The following is a 19,856-nucleotide window of genomic DNA, read 5'->3' as shown; positions in this document are numbered from 1 at the left end:
TCATTCTCGCCTTGTTACCCTGCCTCCTTCGTTTGTGTATTTAACATCATTCTATACATGGGATGGGAAACCTACGGCCCGCGGGCCACATGCGGCCCGCCAGTGATTTTTTTGGGGCCCGTGAAATGTCTCAAGAAAAAAAATCTATTTATTTTACATCATCACAAAAAACGAGCTATAGCTGCTTAGAAATAATCGGCTGACTCATGATGCTGTGATTAGGTAGGCCTATTATCCCCATTAATTATCGACTGTACTGTATGGAATTTATGCTTTTGTGAATACAGATTAAGTACACACACCATATTGCTTGAAAGTCCTCGGAATCAAAGGTTTGAAATCAACAGCAGGTCGTTGGTTATAGGTGCGGCCAGTCAATTGTTCACTCCTTATATCTGGCCCATTCATTCAAAAAGGTTGCCCACCCCTGCTCTATACTGTGTCAGACTGTAAGACTATCGAAAATATGTTTTCGTTTTTCTCTCCATGTCCACCATCTCATATAGTAGCTATACGCAGCTCAATGCTTGCGTGTAAGTCTTTGATGTGTTTTACCAAAAGTGACTCTAATTCACAGGTATAGGATCAGTTCGCGTTAGCTTTCAGTAACAAAAATATATATAAAAAGAAAATAGGTTAATCCTTAATCTAATCTGACGGAGAATTGCAGGTAAAACACAAAAACTACAAAGTGCATTGAATACTACAGGTAATCCCTCACAACGATCAAACGGAAGTAATAAGACGTGATTGTCATGTTTAGACATCGAGTTCATTTCAAACAGAATTTCTGCTCTGTCGAAACTATGCTAGAAATACTTCAGGAAGTTGCAGTATACTGTTAATGGAGGGTCAAGGTGTACCGTATCTTCAGTGTTTATATAGCCCCCTACAATTCTCTTTTTCACAGATAATAATGATTTAAACTGTTTGTCCCCATCGTTGGAATATCAAGGAATATGTAGAACATCATATTTATTTTCAATGGGCCGAGTGGTGTTTGCACGGGGTGGCATAGCTAAGAAAGACCGGGCCTAGCGCCACCCCTTCCCCCATTTGTCTGCCCGTTTAAACAATTGTCATGAAAATATGATTTGTTTTTAGAATTAGACTCGAACGGTATACTCCGCCTGCCCCCCCCCCCCGCACCCTCCTTCAGAAGAGCATTGTTCCCATTCCAATAAAAAAGAAGTCTAACTATGCCATTGAGATGTGTCATTTGAAAGACAATCAAAGTGGTCCATTGTAAACAACAAATCTAAAGTTATTTAGATATTTGATATATACAGTCTCGCACAAATGCGAAGAACCCCCTACCTCTAGCCTTCCCCCATCCCACACATAGCAATCCTTACCTATACCACGGAACATATAGGATCATCTTGTGTGGAGAAGCATCACAAATGATGTTAATTTATGATTACGCGGACCACGGGAAGTTCTTGCAGGAACAAAACGCTGTATTTAAAATTGATTGTATAGAGCGAGAACTTTATCACGTCAGTTCTACAAGGGGGATATTTTATAGTGGCGAGGATATGAAGATTTTAAGTTTATTTTCATTAAGATATGTGTTTACATTGTAAAGCTTTAGGAATGCGTCTTATGGATCGTGTGGGTTATTTACTCTTGAGGCCCTCAACGCAACGAAAATATTAACAACTTTGAATAGGATATTAAATCATCTTTTTTATTCTGTCTGTCTTTTGTTTGTTTCTTTCGTCATCCAGCAATTTCATACAGATGTGTCTAAGAGGATGTCGGGACCCCTCTGGTGTATATTTATTGTTTTTGAAGTGTTTTGGAAACGATTCTTCAAACTAGAAAATTTAAGCCTTTGGGAGGTGAACTGCTTATTATCAACTGATCAAAATTGTTTACAAAAATGTGATCAATGTGACCGAACGTATATATATGGTCGGCCGTTTGTGACAAAACCTAAAATAATAGCTCAACTTACAAAATACGTGTTCTAGCGACATTTGAACGTACAAACATGGCAGTTAATCAAGAACGGTAAATATTTTACAAAACAATTTGTGTTTTACGTCGAGGAAACAAATAATAAGCTGTGATTTAACAGCTTTGTTAAGGGTTGTTCACCTTTTAATGTCATTAGCATTGCCGCCATATTATGGTAATAATGGCACATTATGCTAGATGGTCTAATAAATGGTCACTGGCGTTCAGATTTCAATCTCGAGTCACCTGCTTTGCTCACTGAGACGTTTATCTTATTAAACACTTCTAAATGTTAAGGAATAATTTGGACGGTTAGAACCTCTCACTTTTACTTGCTACTTTAATACTTTTCAAAAAGTAATAGCAATTTATGATACTTCACTATAAGCCCTATACTGATAAAACTTACCCTATGGATGTAAAATAAAGTAAACGCCTGCTAAGCTTTTTAACCCAAAAAACGGAAGAAAAAGCTGACTGTTTTGTTTGGCATAATTCAATTGACTTCAGACACTGCATGAAAGATGATACAGTCAAAATTGTTTCGGAAAAATATCCGAGGGTGAATTTAACATGACGGTAAAATATTGCCAAAGTTTGTCCACAGGCAAAGTTGATTTTTCCCCCTCTTTTTTGCCCTTCGACTTCTTTACTGAAGTTGTTAGTTATCATCATATGAGACACTGTGGAGACCATTGTTAATATGATCACATCAGATTGGTAGCAATTCAAACAAATTTCATTTCCAAAACATAACGATAGTTATAAGAACTGAAATGTGCATGAGGAAATAAAAGTGATGTTTGGAAGGGAGGAAGGAGGGTGTGAAAGAAGGGTGTGAAGGGAGGGGGTGCGGGGATAAGGGGGCAAGAAGTACTAGTGAAGGGGGATATCTTATCGATCTCCAAAGAGGAGGCAGATGAACTACTCCCTATTACTTTCTTACGGAACATGATTAAAATAATGTGACACAGTGCTTGTGTTTGCGTATAATCTGGCGGGAACCGGAACTATGAAAGACGCATGCGCAGTTGAATCATTTAAAATCTGCTTTATACCAAACAGCATTCTGTTTCCATCCAGATAATTATGAAGGACTGTTGCTTGCTGACATTTTCGAGTTTAGATAATTTTGTTATAAAATATTATCTCTTGATAAATTGCGCTCTGTGCATATCTATCGTAAGCAGTTTTTATGAATTATACGATAGAAAATGTGCGGTTTATTGCATAATCCTTCCGTAAATTACGTCCGGTAAGTGTCAGTAAAGGTCTAATCCCTATGTAGCCTATACATATGCTAGAGGTAACGTATAAGGCATGGTGACCTATAAGATAATGTCCGTAGCCAGAGTTCGTCTTGGGGCATAAAGGTTGCCTGACAGTCACGTTGGAAGTATAAGAGGGGTTCCTCCCCATGCCCACCCCTCCCGTCTCCTTCCTCCTTGAGACATTGTTGTTTGAGTAAGTGGATTTAAATGTAAAAATAGTGATATAATTTTCACCACTGATCTTAGCGATATTATCTTGAGTAAAAGTTTACCCTGCGGTCGAAGTATAAAATATAAATTTCATTTAGCCTACCATCTCCGTCACCAAAATAGTTTATTTTATTTTTCATTTGACGACTCTTAATCTATATTTGCCTGCAAATGAAATTTTGACAATGGCCTGCGATAAGTTTTAATAGTATAAATATACTTTACGAAACATATCAGCAATTGAAGTAAGGCCTATACGCTGTTACCAGTACAGATATAAGCTTAAATTGCTTCACTACGGTATGTGTGATTGTACAGTATTGTTACATAACATTCAGAGCATAATACCCGTAGCACAACTAAATATCAATAGCTAAATAACCATAAGTTAACTTGCCCCGCCGTGGTCCACCACCACCCCACCCCACCCCGCAGTTCTTCTGCTCTGTATAAAAACACACACAAAACGCACTTTTCTGTTATCGCTTATCGGCTGTCATCTTTACACAGATAATTAGAATAGCGTCTATCACTAATTACTAAGTCTAGCGAAGTTTCGAACTGATTGTGTGAGCATGGAGCTCTGTTTATAGCTCCATGGTGTGAGTAACGGGTTTTCACAGGGAACTTGTTAGACGAAATAAAACGAAACAATTCGACTTAAGCCGAGTCTGTTCAATATAATTGTGAGGGAAGAAAAGCGATATCGCGCTTCACTTGTGAGACTTGCACAGGAATGCAGGCTATATGAGTTGGTCGCTTTTTGCAATTAAACTGCCATATTTTTTTGGCAAAAGATTATCTGAAATCATTGCATGAAAATGTGAAAGAAAAAAACATTGATCAAATGTATAGACAAAACTGCAATAAGATTAATGTTAACCTGAAAAGCCTAGCTTATTAAAATGTGATACAGGAATGAGGGTCGAAAACATGACAACTGTCACAACTTTGAATCTATCGGGGTTACAAACTCTCAACGGCTTTAACACGAAACGGTGAAGTTAACCTCAATTGACCTTTAACACGATTTTTGTCTATACACTTTAATGTTATCTTCGCAAGAAACTGTGTCAATTAACTGTCAATACAAATAGATGAGAGGATTGCTTTGGTATAACTACCTCGACGCGCAGAGGATCCAGAGAAGGGATTTGGGTGGGGAGGGGGGAGGGCTGTTGGGCCTCCTCTTCTGATATATTTTCGGCCGTAATAATTAGCTGTAAACGTTATGTTGCTCAAATAATGGTACAAAGTGGTAAGAAACATAAGCAAGCTACATGCGGGCAGTTTTTTTTACTGACGGTTTCTTATGTACAGTGATTTCGGTATTTACCGATAATCGTCTCCTTGCATCCCACCACCTCCTCTTTTGATTAATCCTGCCCCCCCCCCCCCAGGGACTCAGGTATATGGTCATACATATTCGAGAAATGACCATACAAATAACGAAAAGTACCCAGCTGTACAGGTGGTGTATTAGCGTAAAACAGTCTTAGCTAATGAAATATGCATTTGGCATTTAGCAATTTAAGCATATGTCAGTAGGAGTTCTCCAAGTACCACTATTGGTGCTACGTGAGTACTAGTTATCCGCCTGTTCTCATCCAAGTAAGTACCACTAGCAATAGTCTCAGTACTACATATATAGCTACAAAGCCCACCACTATACCATAGTTGATAATAAACACGTGTATATACTCACGGACGCATTCGTTGGCTTCTCTCGATGTTGCCCGGGCCCAGGGCCTGTCGTAGTGGAAAGGTTTACATCTGTCACATTCGGGCCCATCGGTGTTATGCTTACAGTCACAACTCAAGTTACCATCGTCGTCCGAGAGACAGCGGGAGGCATGCCCGTTGCATTTACACCTTCCCCCGACGGTAAAGTCGGAAACGGCGTAATATGATGACTCGATGTCATTCTCCGAGCCTTCTTGAATTTTGTTAAACACGACTTTGATGTCGGTAGCAGTGACCCAGTCTTGAAGGACAGGGTTCATGTCGAAATCTCCGGCCGAGGGTCTTCCCTCGAGTGTGTTAAATCCGATCTGGGAGAGGGACCGTTCCGATTCTTGGGGATCCTTACAGATCGCCTGTTGTTCATTGGCCTTGGTGATTTCGCCATTCTTTGGCAGGTTATAGGTACGTCGACACGTACTAGAGTAAAACTGGTAAGGTGACCACGTCCTCCCATAGTCCTGCGATTTGTAAATCACCATCGAATCTGGACGTTTATTACAAAAATCCAGCGTAATGTAGACCAATTCAATTTTTTTACCCAGCGACAAGGTGAGAGTTACGTTTTCGTCCGGTTGACGGAAAGGTTCGCTCTGCCAACAGGTTAAGTTATGGGTGTCGTGGTTATCCGTCAGATATTCGGCAGGATGGCGCCTTTTCGGGTGCGTCGCGTCGCAGATGAAACAGTTCAGTTCACGTTCGCCTTCGTTCCCGTTAGATTGAGCGCAGAATCTGTTTGGGGGGCTCCCACAGGTACTACTGACTGTGACCTCCCTACCAGAGGCGGCATTAGTGAAAGGTGGAATACAACGGACAGCCCGGTCCTGGTCTCTGTTGTAACAGGGATCGTGGCCGACCTGCCGTGAGAGGTACCAAGACATGCGGCTGCAATGGACCGTCGCTAATTGGGACCATAAGAAAGAGACCGATATCAAGACCGATAATCTTAGACCGCATATTAATGTCTCCATTATGAAAATCCGAATTTAAATGACTCTATCCAGTCTATAAATATTCCGTCTTCGATTCCGTGGTACTGTTTATTCCTCCAAAAAAAGAAGGTTTAATTTCGGCTTCACTATTTATCCTTACTGGTCCACACGAATCATTCTTCGAATAATAATTGAAGAAAATGCAATTTGAAGATCGGTGAGTAAGTAAGATTTTTCACTTCAAATGTTCCTTTTTAAAGAAGAAAGGAAAGTATTCTTTTATTCTTCCGTTTTCTCGCTCTCGTTGACTTCCTACCACTCAAAGAAAAGAAATTTACAAAGACAAACTTATAAACGTATATAATCCTCGTTAAGATTCGTAAAGATACGGAAACAGCTTTTCCGTAAACTTTATAGCTACCGAACTTTTGATCGCGTGCCGTGCTTGAACTTGAATTTCGTCAATGTGATTATTATCTCAACCACGACTGCGATCTTTCTGAAAACATCGGCAGACAAAATTTCTCGCATTGGCTCGTCAGGCTGACATAGCACAGGTGTCGTGATCGGAATGTGTAAGCACCGTTATGTTTCCACGCTAAATGAAGCGTCTCAAAACAATGGTTGTTCTCGGGCAAAGAGGTGACATATATACATATATATGTATATATACACATATATATTGACTGGCAGTTTGTAAATGTTTCTACCAAACTCTTGTTTCTAATCTTGCGCTATCACATCGGGAGCTCCCTGATCGCGTCAAGTTCAGATGTGAGTAGAGCGCATGCGTCAGTATTTGTCCAATCAAATGGCTCCCCTCGAATACTTGGCAGATTTATCTGTAGTGAGTGTGGTTTGGGCGTGTGTATATTATATTGTATAGACTTCCACATACACAATGTACGCGTAGATGCTAACTACTGTTACCTGTAGGGGGTTTACCTGTGCAGTCGGGTCCTAATGACGACAATCTCTTCAGAAATCAGTCGGAGAGGTAGAAAGATTGTGATTACGGTACCCCATGAGGACTTATCAGCGGGGCGTAACGGTTCAGGTCGTGTTAAGTAGACCGTTTAATTCCTCTCGAGATGACGTAAAGTGGAGTTGTCCGTTCATGGGGTAAAAGCATCATTATTCATAACAAAGGACATTAATTAGGACTCAATCCTCTCGTATACAACCAGGATCATTGAGTGTTTTGTTCTGCCAAGTGATCAAGTTTTCTTCTCCTGTGCTCTCCAAATTGCGCGGATAAGCCTATGAAATTGGTGGGTACTCGATGCGGCAACAAAAAGAGCTTTTGGCTTCAGAGGGAAAGTAGGCTTTTAGTTACAACATGCAAATGGTTACATTATGCTTGTTTTTCTTGGCTCAGTAACTTCTTTTTCTCAAAACGAAAGAGGCTTTAGTCGGTTTTAATAGCTTTTACATTTAGTCCATTCGTCTAAAGTTCCACGTGTGATTCATTTCATAAACATTCTGAAACAAATATGAACAAGTGCAAAAATGGGGCCCAGTGATATTATTATCCCTTGGGCCCGGCCCGACTATAGTGACGCCTCTGTATGCGTAACGTATATGTTGTTAAGATTGGAATATGAAAATAAAAGCGGATACTTACTTAATATACATTAAGGTGGAAGATGTACATGCCATGATGTTGAACAGTATTTGCACGTATAAAATGTTGTTAATCCAGCGAAATGTGTAGTCTATCGTGATGTTTACTACATACTTTTAAAAAAATTAAAAAAAGAATATATTCCGAGAAATTTATTTACTTAAAAGATTGATCACCATCCTCTGTTCTAAACATAATTTTTTTTCACAGAACTAAAATATGTCCAATCTTAACCATTCTACTACAGGTGACTCAAACATCGACCAAGAATCAATTTTACTTTATAATTCAATTTTGGACCTTTTCAAACGCTAGATATTTGCATAGGGGGTAACCTATATATCCATAGGGTTACAATGAACCAGTTTAATGAAAAATAAATATATCCAAAGGGAAAGAAATCATAAGGTACTATAGTGATGACATCTTCACAAATCACACCACTGGGACCTTATAACTCTTTCAAACTGAAAATTGAAGTTTTACTTCAAAACTGCATAGATTCCGCTCCGACGGTAGCGAATAAAACACATGTCGTGCTCTGTGCTAGGACACAGTTCACATTATCAAGTGTGAGACCCATCGGCAAGTTCACCACATATAGATCATGACCGCACTCATACACACACACCCTTAACCCCCCCCCCCCTTTTTTTCTGTGTTCCCTCGTACAGCCTATATTTTTCTTCAGCCGCCGTGTTGGGAACTGCAAAACTCCATTGCAAAACTCAAAAAGTTTTGGAAGTGGAAAAATAATGACAGCAAGTGTAGATGTTGCTACAAGAGGGCGCGTTTCCTTTTTTCAGTTTGGTGATGCGGAAGTAAATTTTTCGCTTTGTGGAGTTTACTGTAATCAGTGGCTCCAGAGTCATCCCTGGTGGATCGATGTAAGAAATGTTGCTATGGGGTGGGTAAGGGGTAGGGGAGGGGTGGGGGAGGGAGTAGGGGGATATCTTAGGATCACATGGGTCGTATAAAAATAAGCTTCAAGCGATTATGAAGAGCGAGAAAAACAGTGAATTTTTTGAGAGGATCCAGTGGGAATGAATGTTTGGAAGAGTGAATTTCCATTTCTGTTGTAAAAAGTAGAGTGAAATATTGTACATTGAGCGCTTGTAGTGTGACCGCCATTAACCAGAACCTTGAGAACTAAATTGGAATGAAGTGACGCATTGATCAGAGAAATATTCAATTCTCTAAAAGAAAGGTAATCTGGATATTGAAAGAATAAGGTCTCAAAGCTTTGTAATTAAGAAAATTCTCGAATATTTTTCTCCACGCATAATGCGACTATAATAACATTTTCAACGTCAAATGTTGCTTTCTGAAGAATAGTTACACTATGAAAGTATGTAATTATGTGTAAATCGTTGAAAGTAAAAAAAAATTATGCCAATACATACCATCAATTGAATCTTTGTGTGAGGTGATGTGAGGTGAGGGGAGGGGTATACATCCGAAGTAGTGGTCTCATTCTGCGACAACTGAATGTAAACTATCATCCCACAACTGAATCACCCCGCCTGACTGACGATGGTGAGGGGAGCGGTAATAGCCCCTGCCTCCTCCCTTTGCGCACGCCACTGATTCCGTGTAAACGAGGAGGCTTTGTGTCACGAAACTGATGATGATAATTCAGAAGGTGAACATTAATCAGGGACAATCATATGAAGTTAATGATCGCAGGACTTTCTTTTCCACTCAGGTGGGTTAAATGAATATTAATCGCAAGAACTTCAAATTATATGGACCGCCAATTAGATCGTGGATTTGGGTTCATACGTGGGCGCTCCGAGGTTTTATCTGAGGTAATTTCGAGCAGGGGTAAACCCGCGAGGGAAGGGTTCATTGATGGAACTGGGGGGGGGGGCATATTAATTCATAGCTCAATTGAAGGTGATTGGACAACATTTAGGACCGTTTCTTGATTATACAATGAGAAACTTTCTAAACCTTGCAGAATCTTGAGCTTGGCAACTACCATCAAGCAGAGGTTCTTGTAAAGAAAAGAAGTTAAATAAAAGTTCTATGTAGGACTAAATTTTCTTATAAAATATGTTTTGTTTTTTAAAAAACGTCCAAAAGTTTGGACTAAAGCAATTCATCTTTGAGTTTTGTTGCAGTGCTGTGGCGTTTCTCGCACAGTCAATATTTTTATTGAGGAGGTTATTACCTACCGTACTAATTACTTTAGCAGTAGGTTTTTCTTTATTATATTAAGTTCATGTGAAATTGTGCTTCTCCGTTGATTCAACATCAGTAAAAAATAGTCCATGGTCAGATTTGGTACCACGTCATTACCATCTTATATTAGTTAGAGTTTTATTCTTGACACAGAAAGCAAACTCCCTAGCAACTAGAACTGCATCTGCCTGCAAATACGCAGTATTGTAGTGCGCGTGGAGTGCTTGCAGTATTACTATTAGGAACAACTTTTCGGTTGTTCATGTTTTAATTTTTTGGGCGGACAACACACCAGGGAGAATAGTCATGTAGGTAACTACAAAGTGAGGGCGTTTGTGAGCGCCGTGACAGGCTCAGAATAAGTTGGCTACGCAGCTAGTCTCTGAAACTGCAAATGTACAGAGACTATATCAAACTTCAACATCTAGTCATGTAGGTGTCGTTTATTGGCCAGTAATGCCAATATTGCAGCGCTGACGCGCGCTACAATAAATATTGGAATGGACAACCACCTTTTCAGGTTATTCCCTCCAATTGTTTACCGGGGCGTGAATATAAAACACATGAATCATTTCTCCGATGTTTTGGGTCGTGAAGGAATTTAAGTTGATACGGGGTGGTAACTTACCTGAAAAGGCTTTCTACGAAAGGACAACCTTCAGTAACATTGTTGGGGATTGGGGGGGGGGGGGGGGGGAGCACGGGATATCTCCCCGTGGCCGTCGGCTCCCATATATTTACCATGAACTCAGCTCGTAAGAGTCTAGAATATTTCGCCGTGTCTTTCGACGAAGTATATGAATGGCGAAATTTTGTCATTTTATATTAGCAGTGATAGTCCAACCTACAGGCTAGCAGTTTTGATTTAATCGCCGTTTATCCGATATAGTGTACCATTTTTATACTGCATCGGTGCCAACGATGATAGACATGAACGTTCAAAATTCTCGCGGACAGTGGACGTACCCCGGCGGATAGACGGACGTCGGTGTAGGGACCAAGAATTTATCGGGCTATGCGAAGTAGATTAGAGGAAATGCGTGGCATATTCGTTTGTACAAATCTGGTCACTTGGTAAATGCAATGGCGACGACAGACACTTCTAATTTGGTTTCTTCGAAAACTCCTTTGCAACCACTCTATTATGCTTTGTATGCATACCATGCTAACAGGTAAAGTCAAATTAACAAAATTTTAATAAAGAATCGTGATTTTCTGTCCATTTTACGTTTTCGTATGTCTCCTGAAACATATTATTCTCGAGAAGCATATGGGCTCATATAGTATCGGTTGCGCGAAATAGTTTATATTTGCAATGAAAACAATGGTTCAAATGTTTAATGATACATGATAGATAGTCTCTGAAACAATACAATGGAAGCTTCCGTGTTTTCTTTTTTCACATGCTTATTTCACATGCGTTGTTTCACTTGTTACCTTTCTTAAGCACAGGACCTAATATCTGAGGTGGTGTCTTTTCTTCTGGGTGACAGAATCACACAAAGAAAAGAAAAAGCATTTCTTCATTCTAGTTAGAGTACTATATGTATAGGCCTACACCATAAAGCACTGACCTTTCACTTCCAGATTAGAGAGAAAGACAGATTTGTTTTTTCTTTACCTTTTGCAGACCAAGCAAAGAAGCAGATAACATAGAGGGTGATAAAGGAGCTTCCACGTCAGTAGCAGATTTCTTGCAAAGAGAAGCAACCTCAAACAGTGATTTCAGGTGGAGCACTTGTACTCTAAAACTAACTAATTGTAAAGTTTAGACACAAAATAATTTTGAGGAAAGGATTTTAATTTGCAAATTTGATCATGAAATCAACATAACATTATGAACGTCTTGAAGTATGCAGTTAAGGAGTACTTAGATTGCAGAAAACAAGGAGAGCGTAAAGAATAAACAAGAAAGGACGGAGGTTGTGGGTAGGGGTGGGGATGTTAGAAATGAAGTGAATTTGATGCCTAGCGGTTTACTCATAAAGGAAAAGAAAAGGAAAAGAAAAGTATAGACAAATGAGCTTCATTTCATATATATATTTCTTGTATCCCATTGCTTAACAGCCTCAGCAGAATCGTCACAGATTTGTCCACAGAAGAGGAACATGTCCTCAGAGACTTTATATCCAAGAAGCTCTCTAAAGGAACTGTTTATGGAGGCAGTGGCAATGTCAATGAACTACATTTAGGGTGAGTATCAATAGAAATATTTTAATGGACTGCCTTTGAAAGTAGGTACCATGGCCTAGTGTATTGGGACAATGAACTGAATGAAGGTTTGGTTACATTAAGGGAGTTATGTGTTGGAGTGGGGAGGGAAAGTAAGAGTGTCCTATTGAGTGGAAAGATTTAGATTAAATTGTAAGATGTATGGCATATTAGTTATTTTACAGAATTTCTGAAAAAATAGATTGAAATTTGATGGTGATTGTGGATGCTGCTAAGGTGGGGGTCACAGGCAGGTTTTGATTTCCTCTGACAGATAGATAGATAGATGATTTATTCAGCCACATGCATAAAAATACAATGGAAATTGTTCAAACACAAGAGCCCTTAAACAGACATGAAATTGAAACGCATAACAATGAAACACATATAAAAAGTGATATTGCATGAGTAATAAATACCGGTAGGATATCGACAATGGTATAAAAACATTTTGATAAAAGTGATGATGTAAAAAAGTACGAATGATGAGAAATATGTACGGCATGAACCATAAAATGTATACTTGTACGATAACCAGAGCGCTAATTCAAATAAAACAGAATTCAGAACAAATAAGACATAAGATACAGGGAGTGATAAATAAGTTAGCGACTATGATGCGCATTGAAAATCTTCACTGCAGATGGATAAAAACTGTTGGTAAAACGCTTCGAACCTCTTAAAGCTAGTAATCTATTTCCTGAGGGAAGGACATTGAAATGCACAAATGCTGGGTGGGAATGATCTTTCATAATACAATCTACACGCCTCAGTGCTCGCTCCTGATATAGTGAATGGAGGGACGGTAGACTAGTGCCAATTATACTCTCAGCACTCCTGATAACTGACTGTAGTTTCCCTAGATCCCTCTGACTCACACGACTAAACCAGACTAAAATGTTTGTTGTTAAAATACTCTCTATAATTGCACGACCCCTGATATAAATAGTATATCTGTATGTATTTGTGGTTTGATGCTTATGTGTACATACTAAACTACATCCATCCTGGAAAAACAATTGACCCACCATTGCTTGAGATGCTGTAAGTGGTCTGTTTATTTGGAAGAAAAGTACAATGGTGTGTAATTATCAGAGTTACCAGACTGAACGTTATGGGAATGGCATAATGTGCACATTCTGTGGTGTACTGATGTCTCAACAGATTGATTTTAAGCCACGTCATCACAGCAACATGTGGAACTATAAACAGTATTTCTTGACCTTAGTAATGAGCCTAATCAAAGTATTTTCAAAGGAGTTTGAGCTGGGTTTTTTTAATTACTGTCATGAAAATGTGAATTGAATTCCCAAACAATTACCCACAGGTATGAAATTACAAACATTCAAATTTATAGATAATTTCAAAAGTTTATTGTAAGTTAAAATGTTTAAAGGGTGTTTTCATCTCTTTGTTGTTTTACCTCAGTTATTTCAAGTCATTGAATATTTGCCATTTTCCGAAAGCAAATCATGATAAAAACAAAGAAAAAAAAAAGACAAAGATTCCTGCGCTATTGAGAAAACTCAATAATATATATTTTCCACCATAAGTTTTTCTCCTTTTTTTGTAGAGAGGAAGAGGTTTCCTGTTATTTTTATTTGTTACGACAAACCAGCTTGGATTTAGAGGCAGAACTAGATGGAACGGGCGGTAGTTTCTATACATCTCAAGAATATGTCATCTGCTTCCTCAGCTCACCGTCCTCCGGACTCGAAATATATCCTTTGCAACCTGTTCAGTTGCTTCATGAAAGACTATCAAATGGTCAAAGAAAGTGTTTGGTATGCAATGTCATCAGAAAAAAATTAATAGGAAAAGCAAATGTTCGCTTGCATTGTCAACAGGTTCTTAATCTTTGTGTTCTTAAGAATAGAAAAAGAAAATAGTTTGCATTATTGGTAATCTGTCATGATATTAGCAAAAAAAGGAGGATGTCTAAGGAAAAACATTTGGGTCAGATTGAATGATTCTAGTGACTGGATTATGAAATTGCTCATTTAAATATGCAAACCTCGTAGTTACAGGGTGATAGAGAATGAAACGCTTCAGTTAATCTTTATTTCTTTCAACTAGCAGTGTACAGAACTATTTCATCAGTTTTCCTTAAGTAACCAATTTCGAAAAACAAATATCTTGATTAGTCAGGTGGGTTAGTGAATTATGTAGATGGCATTTACTTGTTTGATAAACAAAAGGGCAGGGGTAGAAAGGATTTAGGTAATAGTTAGATTCCACTCCTTTCTATCAGTTCTTCACACTTTTCAGTGATTTAATGAATAAGAAATTCCTATCAGTTGGATCATGTCATTGGGTTGGATATGTGTCTGTAGGTATGTATGTAAACTAGAAAGTTCTTGCATGAGCTGTATCATTTGCTTTAACAATTCCTGTCCCATATTTCGACCAGAACTAGATGCCTACTGCGAAGGTACATCTTACTTATTAGATCAAAAGGTAAGCAAAGCCATTTGAAATTTAGATCCAATATTGCCATTTTAAAATTGCCATGCATGATCTCCATATGAATACGCATACTGACATTGGCCTATTTTTAAAACTTGACATCCCTTAAGGCAGGCTTTCCCTAACTTTATTCCCCCACGAACCCACAACTTTTCGAGACACGATCTGAGTCATTATTATACTACAATACGCATAACAGTGCTTCGTAAAAGATCAAGTTCATAGTGTAATAATGTAATGAAAAATGCAAGGTATGGTACTCTTATGGCAACAATTGCGTATGAACCGAAAAGAGTTTGTCTATGGGTACGACTTTTGTACATTACTAAATTATATGATATATCAGATTTTGGTTCAACAAAAAGTGCTCTAGTTTTGACTTTCCAAAACGTTTCACAAACCCCCTGAGATGGACTCATGCACCCCCTGGGGGTTCATGCACCCCAGTTAGGGAATCCCTGCTTTAAGGTAAAGTCTGAGCCCTATCTAACCCAAGAACAAATCATTTATGTGAAAAATAAAGCGAAACAAAACATTTTGCTGTCAGACCTTTCTTGCTTCAAGTCCCAATATGGTACAAACTTTTACCAAAGACATATTAAAGCCAGATTACAATAGGCCAGTTGGTGGGGAAGCTACAATGAGAGGTAAAGAAACTCAGAGCATGTTCCTTCTTTGTTGCCCATTTTACTTTCGGCCAATTAGCAATAGAGAGACTCATGTTAAATAAGAAAAAAAAGTTTGACAATGGTATTTTTGTTTCAGATGGTCAAAGCATGAGATACTGTACCAATCGTGTAATATTTAAATTAGATATTAAATTCTTCATTCATTCTCACGCTTCTTTTACAGGAATTGAACAATGACCGAATAAAAACTTACCTTGCCAAGTGGTTCACTGAATCCGCCGAGTATATTTGCCGATGCGTGAACAGATTCCAAAAGGACATTGCTTACTTCATCAATGCAGTAAGTTGAAAGGATCCTTATTGAGCCCTATCCCTACAAGACAACTTTTTATCTTGCTTTCTACCTCAAAAGTTTTCTCCCAATGAGACATTTAATTACCTGTCTATGAACACTCATTAATGTACATGAATAATTTGGAAGGCCAGCAACCTGAGGAAAGTCCTTCTGAAAACTTTTTTATAGCAATGTTAGTAAACTAAAAGCTTTGGCTCATACTGGATCATCTTTAAGTGTCTGTTTTAAGTTGTTTGTCTATCTGGTCCATTAATTTGTTCGTTTGAATGTTAAACACATTTGAAAATTTTATCAGTTTGTAATTTACAATTATGTGAACACAGTTATATGCCAGAATCTGCCTGTACATTCAGTTTTTATTGGATTTTTAATCTATTCTTTATTAAAGACTTTTGGATGTTTTTGTTTTCTTTTGCAGGCATTAATGGAAAGTCATTTGGACATTCAAGGTGCTACCACTCAAACAAAAGAAGATGTGAAGAAGTGAGGCTCTATTGTGTAGTTTGGAACTCTATGAAATAGGTTTAAATATTACGCCATATATGGAAATTGTAACCTGTGGAAGTCGTGAAAGTATTCCTTGTTGGTGCAGGTGACATCAGCAAGCGTTGCAATCAGGATTCATTGCAAATAGTACTTCATTTAGTCTTTTAATTTTGATATAGTATTCATTGTTACGTGAAGATTATGTCATTTTGACACATGCATTAAAAATTCATATTTTAGCAAAATACTTTCAAAAGGTTTACTTTGAAGAGAACATTGGGGAATGTCTGGTCAGACAACCAAACCATTGCTAAGCCTTGTGCTCGGCAGTTCAGTGGCTGGGAACTGGTGCTGCTCTCCATCCAAGGTGCTGGAGTTGCCTAAGGAGCCGTCAGGTTGAATTGCCAAATAAGCTTATATACTCTTGGTTGTGAAAGATCCTTAGTTCTGTCCGAGGTGCCAATAGTGACCGCTTGTCTTAATGCTTCAGTGTAACCGGTTGTGTCGGTTGCGCTGGTTGCCCGGGTTGTGCCGGTAGCACCGGTTGTGTTGGTTGTGCCAATAGTGTTGGTTTGCCGGTTGTGATGGTTGTGGGGGTTTTGCCGTGCCGGGTTGTGTTGGTTGTGGCGGTTTTGCCGTGCCGGTTGTGGGGGTTTTGCCGTGCCGGTTGTGTTGGTTGTGGCGGTTTTGCCGAATGTGTTGGTTGTTTCGGTTGCACAGGTTGTACTGGTTGTGCCGGTTGTGTTGCAATTTATGCTCCAGTCCTCCTCTGCTTGTACTGTGTAATATCTTCTGAGATATCAAATTCTCTGTCTGGATAATGAATAAGAAGGTAGGAAATTTCTTTCAAAATGCAGACAAGCTCATTAAGCTATTCCTGTTTGTTTCAATATGCAGACAAGCTCATTAAGCTATTACTGTTTGATGTTTTCTCGTCACGTTTCCTCAGATTCATGAAGGCGTGCAGTTTGTCCGATCTTTTACAGAAGGGGGCTGACAACGATGCAACAAGCAACATAGAAGGCATGTTGATAGATTTAGATGTCAACAGCTCGTCAAACTCGAGCGACACTTCCTCTGCACTAGGCGATAAGCCAGTACTGAGGATAGAGGGCGACATGTACAAGATAGAAAATGCAGGTGAGCATGTAACCATCGAGGGTTATACGATATATCTGTGCTAGCTAGAGGAAATAGATATAAGATTGTTGAAGAAATTTTGAAGATTTATGCATCTATTCAGGTAGCAATGTTCTAACATTAATGTGATATCAAAGGTCAAAGATGAGAAACACCCACATGGCTAATATTGATAATTCTGCTGCTATTAACAAAAGCCTTTCAGTCATTATAGAATACAATTTTGAATTTCCTTGCAGGAGGCAAAATGAATGTGATATGGATTTTGTGTGTGCGTGTGTTGATTACCATTGTTGGATGTTACGCTGGAAAGCACTGTTGCAACATAGCAACTAAGAACTAGTAGAGATGATTGTTTGGACTTGGGTTTGCATATAACATTTTCTCTTCTCAGAAAAATCAAATCTGGCCGATGAGTGGGCAGTGTCAATGCTGAAAGACACATCCAGCTCAGCGTATCTGAGGCAAGTCATTGAAGACTTTAAGCTGAAGACGATACAAGACTTGAACACCCTCAAGAGACTAGTAAGACAGGCAGAGAACGATCATTACGCGCTTTACAGGTAACTGAATTTAATGATGCATTGTGGGTAGTTGGTTTTAGAGGATCAACTGTCCTAACTGATCCATGACTTGAACACTCTGAATGTAGGCTTTACAGGTAACTTAATTTAATAATGCATTGTGGGTAGTTGGTTTTAGAGGATCAACTGTCCTAACTGATCCATGACTTGAACACTCTGAAGGTACGCTTTACAGGTAACTGAATTTAATAATGCATTGTGGGTAGTTGGTTTTAGAGGATCAACTGTCCTAACTGATCCATGACTTGAACACTCTGAAGGTACGCTTTACAGGTAACTGAATTTAATAATGCATTGTGGGTAGTTGGTTTGAGAGGATCAACTGTCCTTACTGATCCAGGACTTGAACATTCTGAATGTATGCTTTACAGGTAATTTAATAATGCATTGTGGGTAGTTGGTTTTAGAGGATCAACTGTCCTAACTGATCCATGACTTAAAGTATTCTGAATGTACGCTTTACAGGTAACTGAATTTAATAATGCATTGTTGGTAATATGTTTTAGAGGATCATCATTTAGTCAAAAACTGATCCATGACTTAAAATACACTCAGAATGGACAAGTCATTGTGCTCCTTACAGGAAAACTAAAGGCTGTATCTCAAAGCATTGAGCGTATTTGGTTACTGCGTAACATGAATCCTTCTTACAAGTAACTGAAGTTGTAATTAAGCAAGTGATTGTTTGTCTTTCCCTGAACTGTATATGAAAGCACAAACTATTGGTTAAATTTGTTTGCTAACTGCCAAAACTGCAATTCAGACATTAGTAGGAAGTCCCAAAATGGTAGCAAATCGAAGGTTCTACCCTGCCAGTGCTTCTGACCCTTCTAATTATTCCCAAAGATTGAGGTGTGTTGAAATAAGACTATGTTGTTTCTGAGAAACAGGGTACTTGCAGGGTGGAATCAACATGACTTTGACAACACAACAACATGAACTCTCTAACAACATATTTGTTTAACACTCTTTACAGTAACTGTGTAACTCCCATGTTACACCGGACTGAAACATTGCTTCAGTTTTGGGGTTAATTTCCAGATAGCATCTGAAGGTAATAACAATTATAGAGAGTCAGTTTTCTTCTTTTATGACCTCCTGATTGTGTCAGTGTGAATCACCTGACCTCTAAGGTCACCGTTTCACGATATTGACATTGTTTGATCATTCATTGGTTCCTGTTACCCCTCAGAGCTTACACGTTTCTTCGGGACTGCGGGAGCGGAGCGATATTATTACGACAGATATGGAAAGACGATAACTCTGTATCGGTCAAAGACACCCAGAATGTCCTGAGGATTTTGGAAGACTTTATAAAGGACACAGATAGTTTCAGGAAAGATTAATTTATCACTTTCATCTTTTGGGGAAAAGGTAAAAAAATTGGTACTAAGGTCTATGAGGAGAAGCATTTTCAAACCAGTCAATATTCTAATCAATCATCAAAACTGTGTATTATTTGAAGGTCAAAATGCAACAAAACTGTTAGCAAACAGCTTATCCAATAAAGAGCCAGTGTATTTAGAGAATGTGTAAAAGTGGGCCTGCTGGATAGAACTAACTAACCTCCAATATTTTGTGTGAAGGATGTAGAGAGAAATATTAAACTTGATATTTCGAGATAGATATTTTAAGTGGTGGGTTCGATCGTCACCTCGTCAATAAGGTTAGGCAGTATAGCTAGGGTTACCGTATTTTATCAAATGACAAGAGTAGATGTTGTGGCAGGGAGGATGATGTAAGTTGAGGGGTTCCCCCTCACCTGCATTGGACTTGTCATCTCATGCAGTTGGAGAGGTTTAGTCAATGTAGTAATAGTAGAGCAACCATATTTCTAACAGAAGAAAGAAGGACAAATTGTCCTGGCCTGGGGGAGTGACACCCCTCCCCATTCCTTTTGTGGGGAAAAAATTATTTTGAAGGGTACCTACATGACAGAGGTATAAAATTTGAACTTAACAAGCAATATACAAGGGTTGAAGGACTGTTACTATTGTCAAGTTTGCCATTCCCTGCTCGAAGTGAAGTAGCTGGATCTCAAATGTGCTCGATGGACCAAAAT

The 19,856-nt window shown here is 38.8% G+C and overlaps 2 protein-coding genes across 3 annotated transcripts in view; one reads left to right on the top strand and one right to left on the bottom strand.

Moving 5' to 3' along the window:
• The window catches only part of LOC139959932 (netrin-1-like), a 62,045-nt gene extending 55,204 nt beyond the window's left edge, over nucleotides 1-6,841 (bottom strand). Inside the window, exon 1 of the mRNA XM_071957875.1 lies at nucleotides 5,149-6,841. Within this exon, the coding sequence (XP_071813976.1) occupies nucleotides 5,149-6,154 (1,006 nt within the window). The 5' untranslated portion in view covers nucleotides 6,155-6,841. The remainder of the gene's footprint in view (nucleotides 1-5,148) is intronic.
• A 4,094-nt stretch (nucleotides 6,842-10,935) lies between these two features.
• On the top strand, nucleotides 10,936-19,855 carry LOC139959931 (protein Njmu-R1-like). Of its 2 annotated transcripts, XM_071957873.1 has the most exons (10): nucleotides 10,936-11,095; nucleotides 11,554-11,652; nucleotides 11,991-12,116; nucleotides 13,708-13,856; nucleotides 14,536-14,591; nucleotides 15,453-15,569; nucleotides 16,003-16,067; nucleotides 17,020-17,210; nucleotides 17,605-17,773; nucleotides 18,987-19,855. In XM_071957873.1, the coding sequence occupies exons 1-10, from the start codon at nucleotides 11,007-11,009 to the stop codon at nucleotides 19,138-19,140; spliced, it is 1,215 nt and encodes a 404-aa protein (XP_071813974.1). In that variant the 5' UTR covers nucleotides 10,936-11,006; the 3' UTR covers nucleotides 19,141-19,855. The 2 variants fall into 2 exon arrangements, with proteins under 2 accessions (XP_071813974.1, XP_071813975.1); XM_071957874.1 differs by lacking the exon at nucleotides 11,554-11,652 and having other exon boundaries at nucleotides 10,941-11,095.
• The last annotated feature ends 1 nt before the right edge of the window (nucleotide 19,856 follows it).

The sequence above is a fragment of the Apostichopus japonicus genome, chromosome 19, assembly GCF_037975245.1.
Source record: "Apostichopus japonicus isolate 1M-3 chromosome 19, ASM3797524v1, whole genome shotgun sequence".
NCBI classification, from domain to species: Eukaryota; Metazoa; Echinodermata; class Holothuroidea; order Aspidochirotida; family Stichopodidae; genus Apostichopus; species Apostichopus japonicus.
This window is presented reverse-complemented; position numbering and strand designations above follow the sequence as displayed.

Bases quoted from the DNA above. Each gene is read 5' to 3' on its own strand.
- LOC139959931 (XM_071957873.1), top strand. From the start codon at position 11,007: ATGGCGACGACAGACACTTCTAATTTGGTTTCTTCGAAAACTCCTTTG. The intron at 11,096-11,553 runs GTAAAGTCAAAT...TACCTTTTGCAG, and splicing joins TATGCATACCATGCTAACAG to ACCAAGCAAAGAAGCAGATA. The intron at 11,653-11,990 runs GTGGAGCACTTG...ATTGCTTAACAG, and splicing joins ACCTCAAACAGTGATTTCAG to CCTCAGCAGAATCGTCACAG.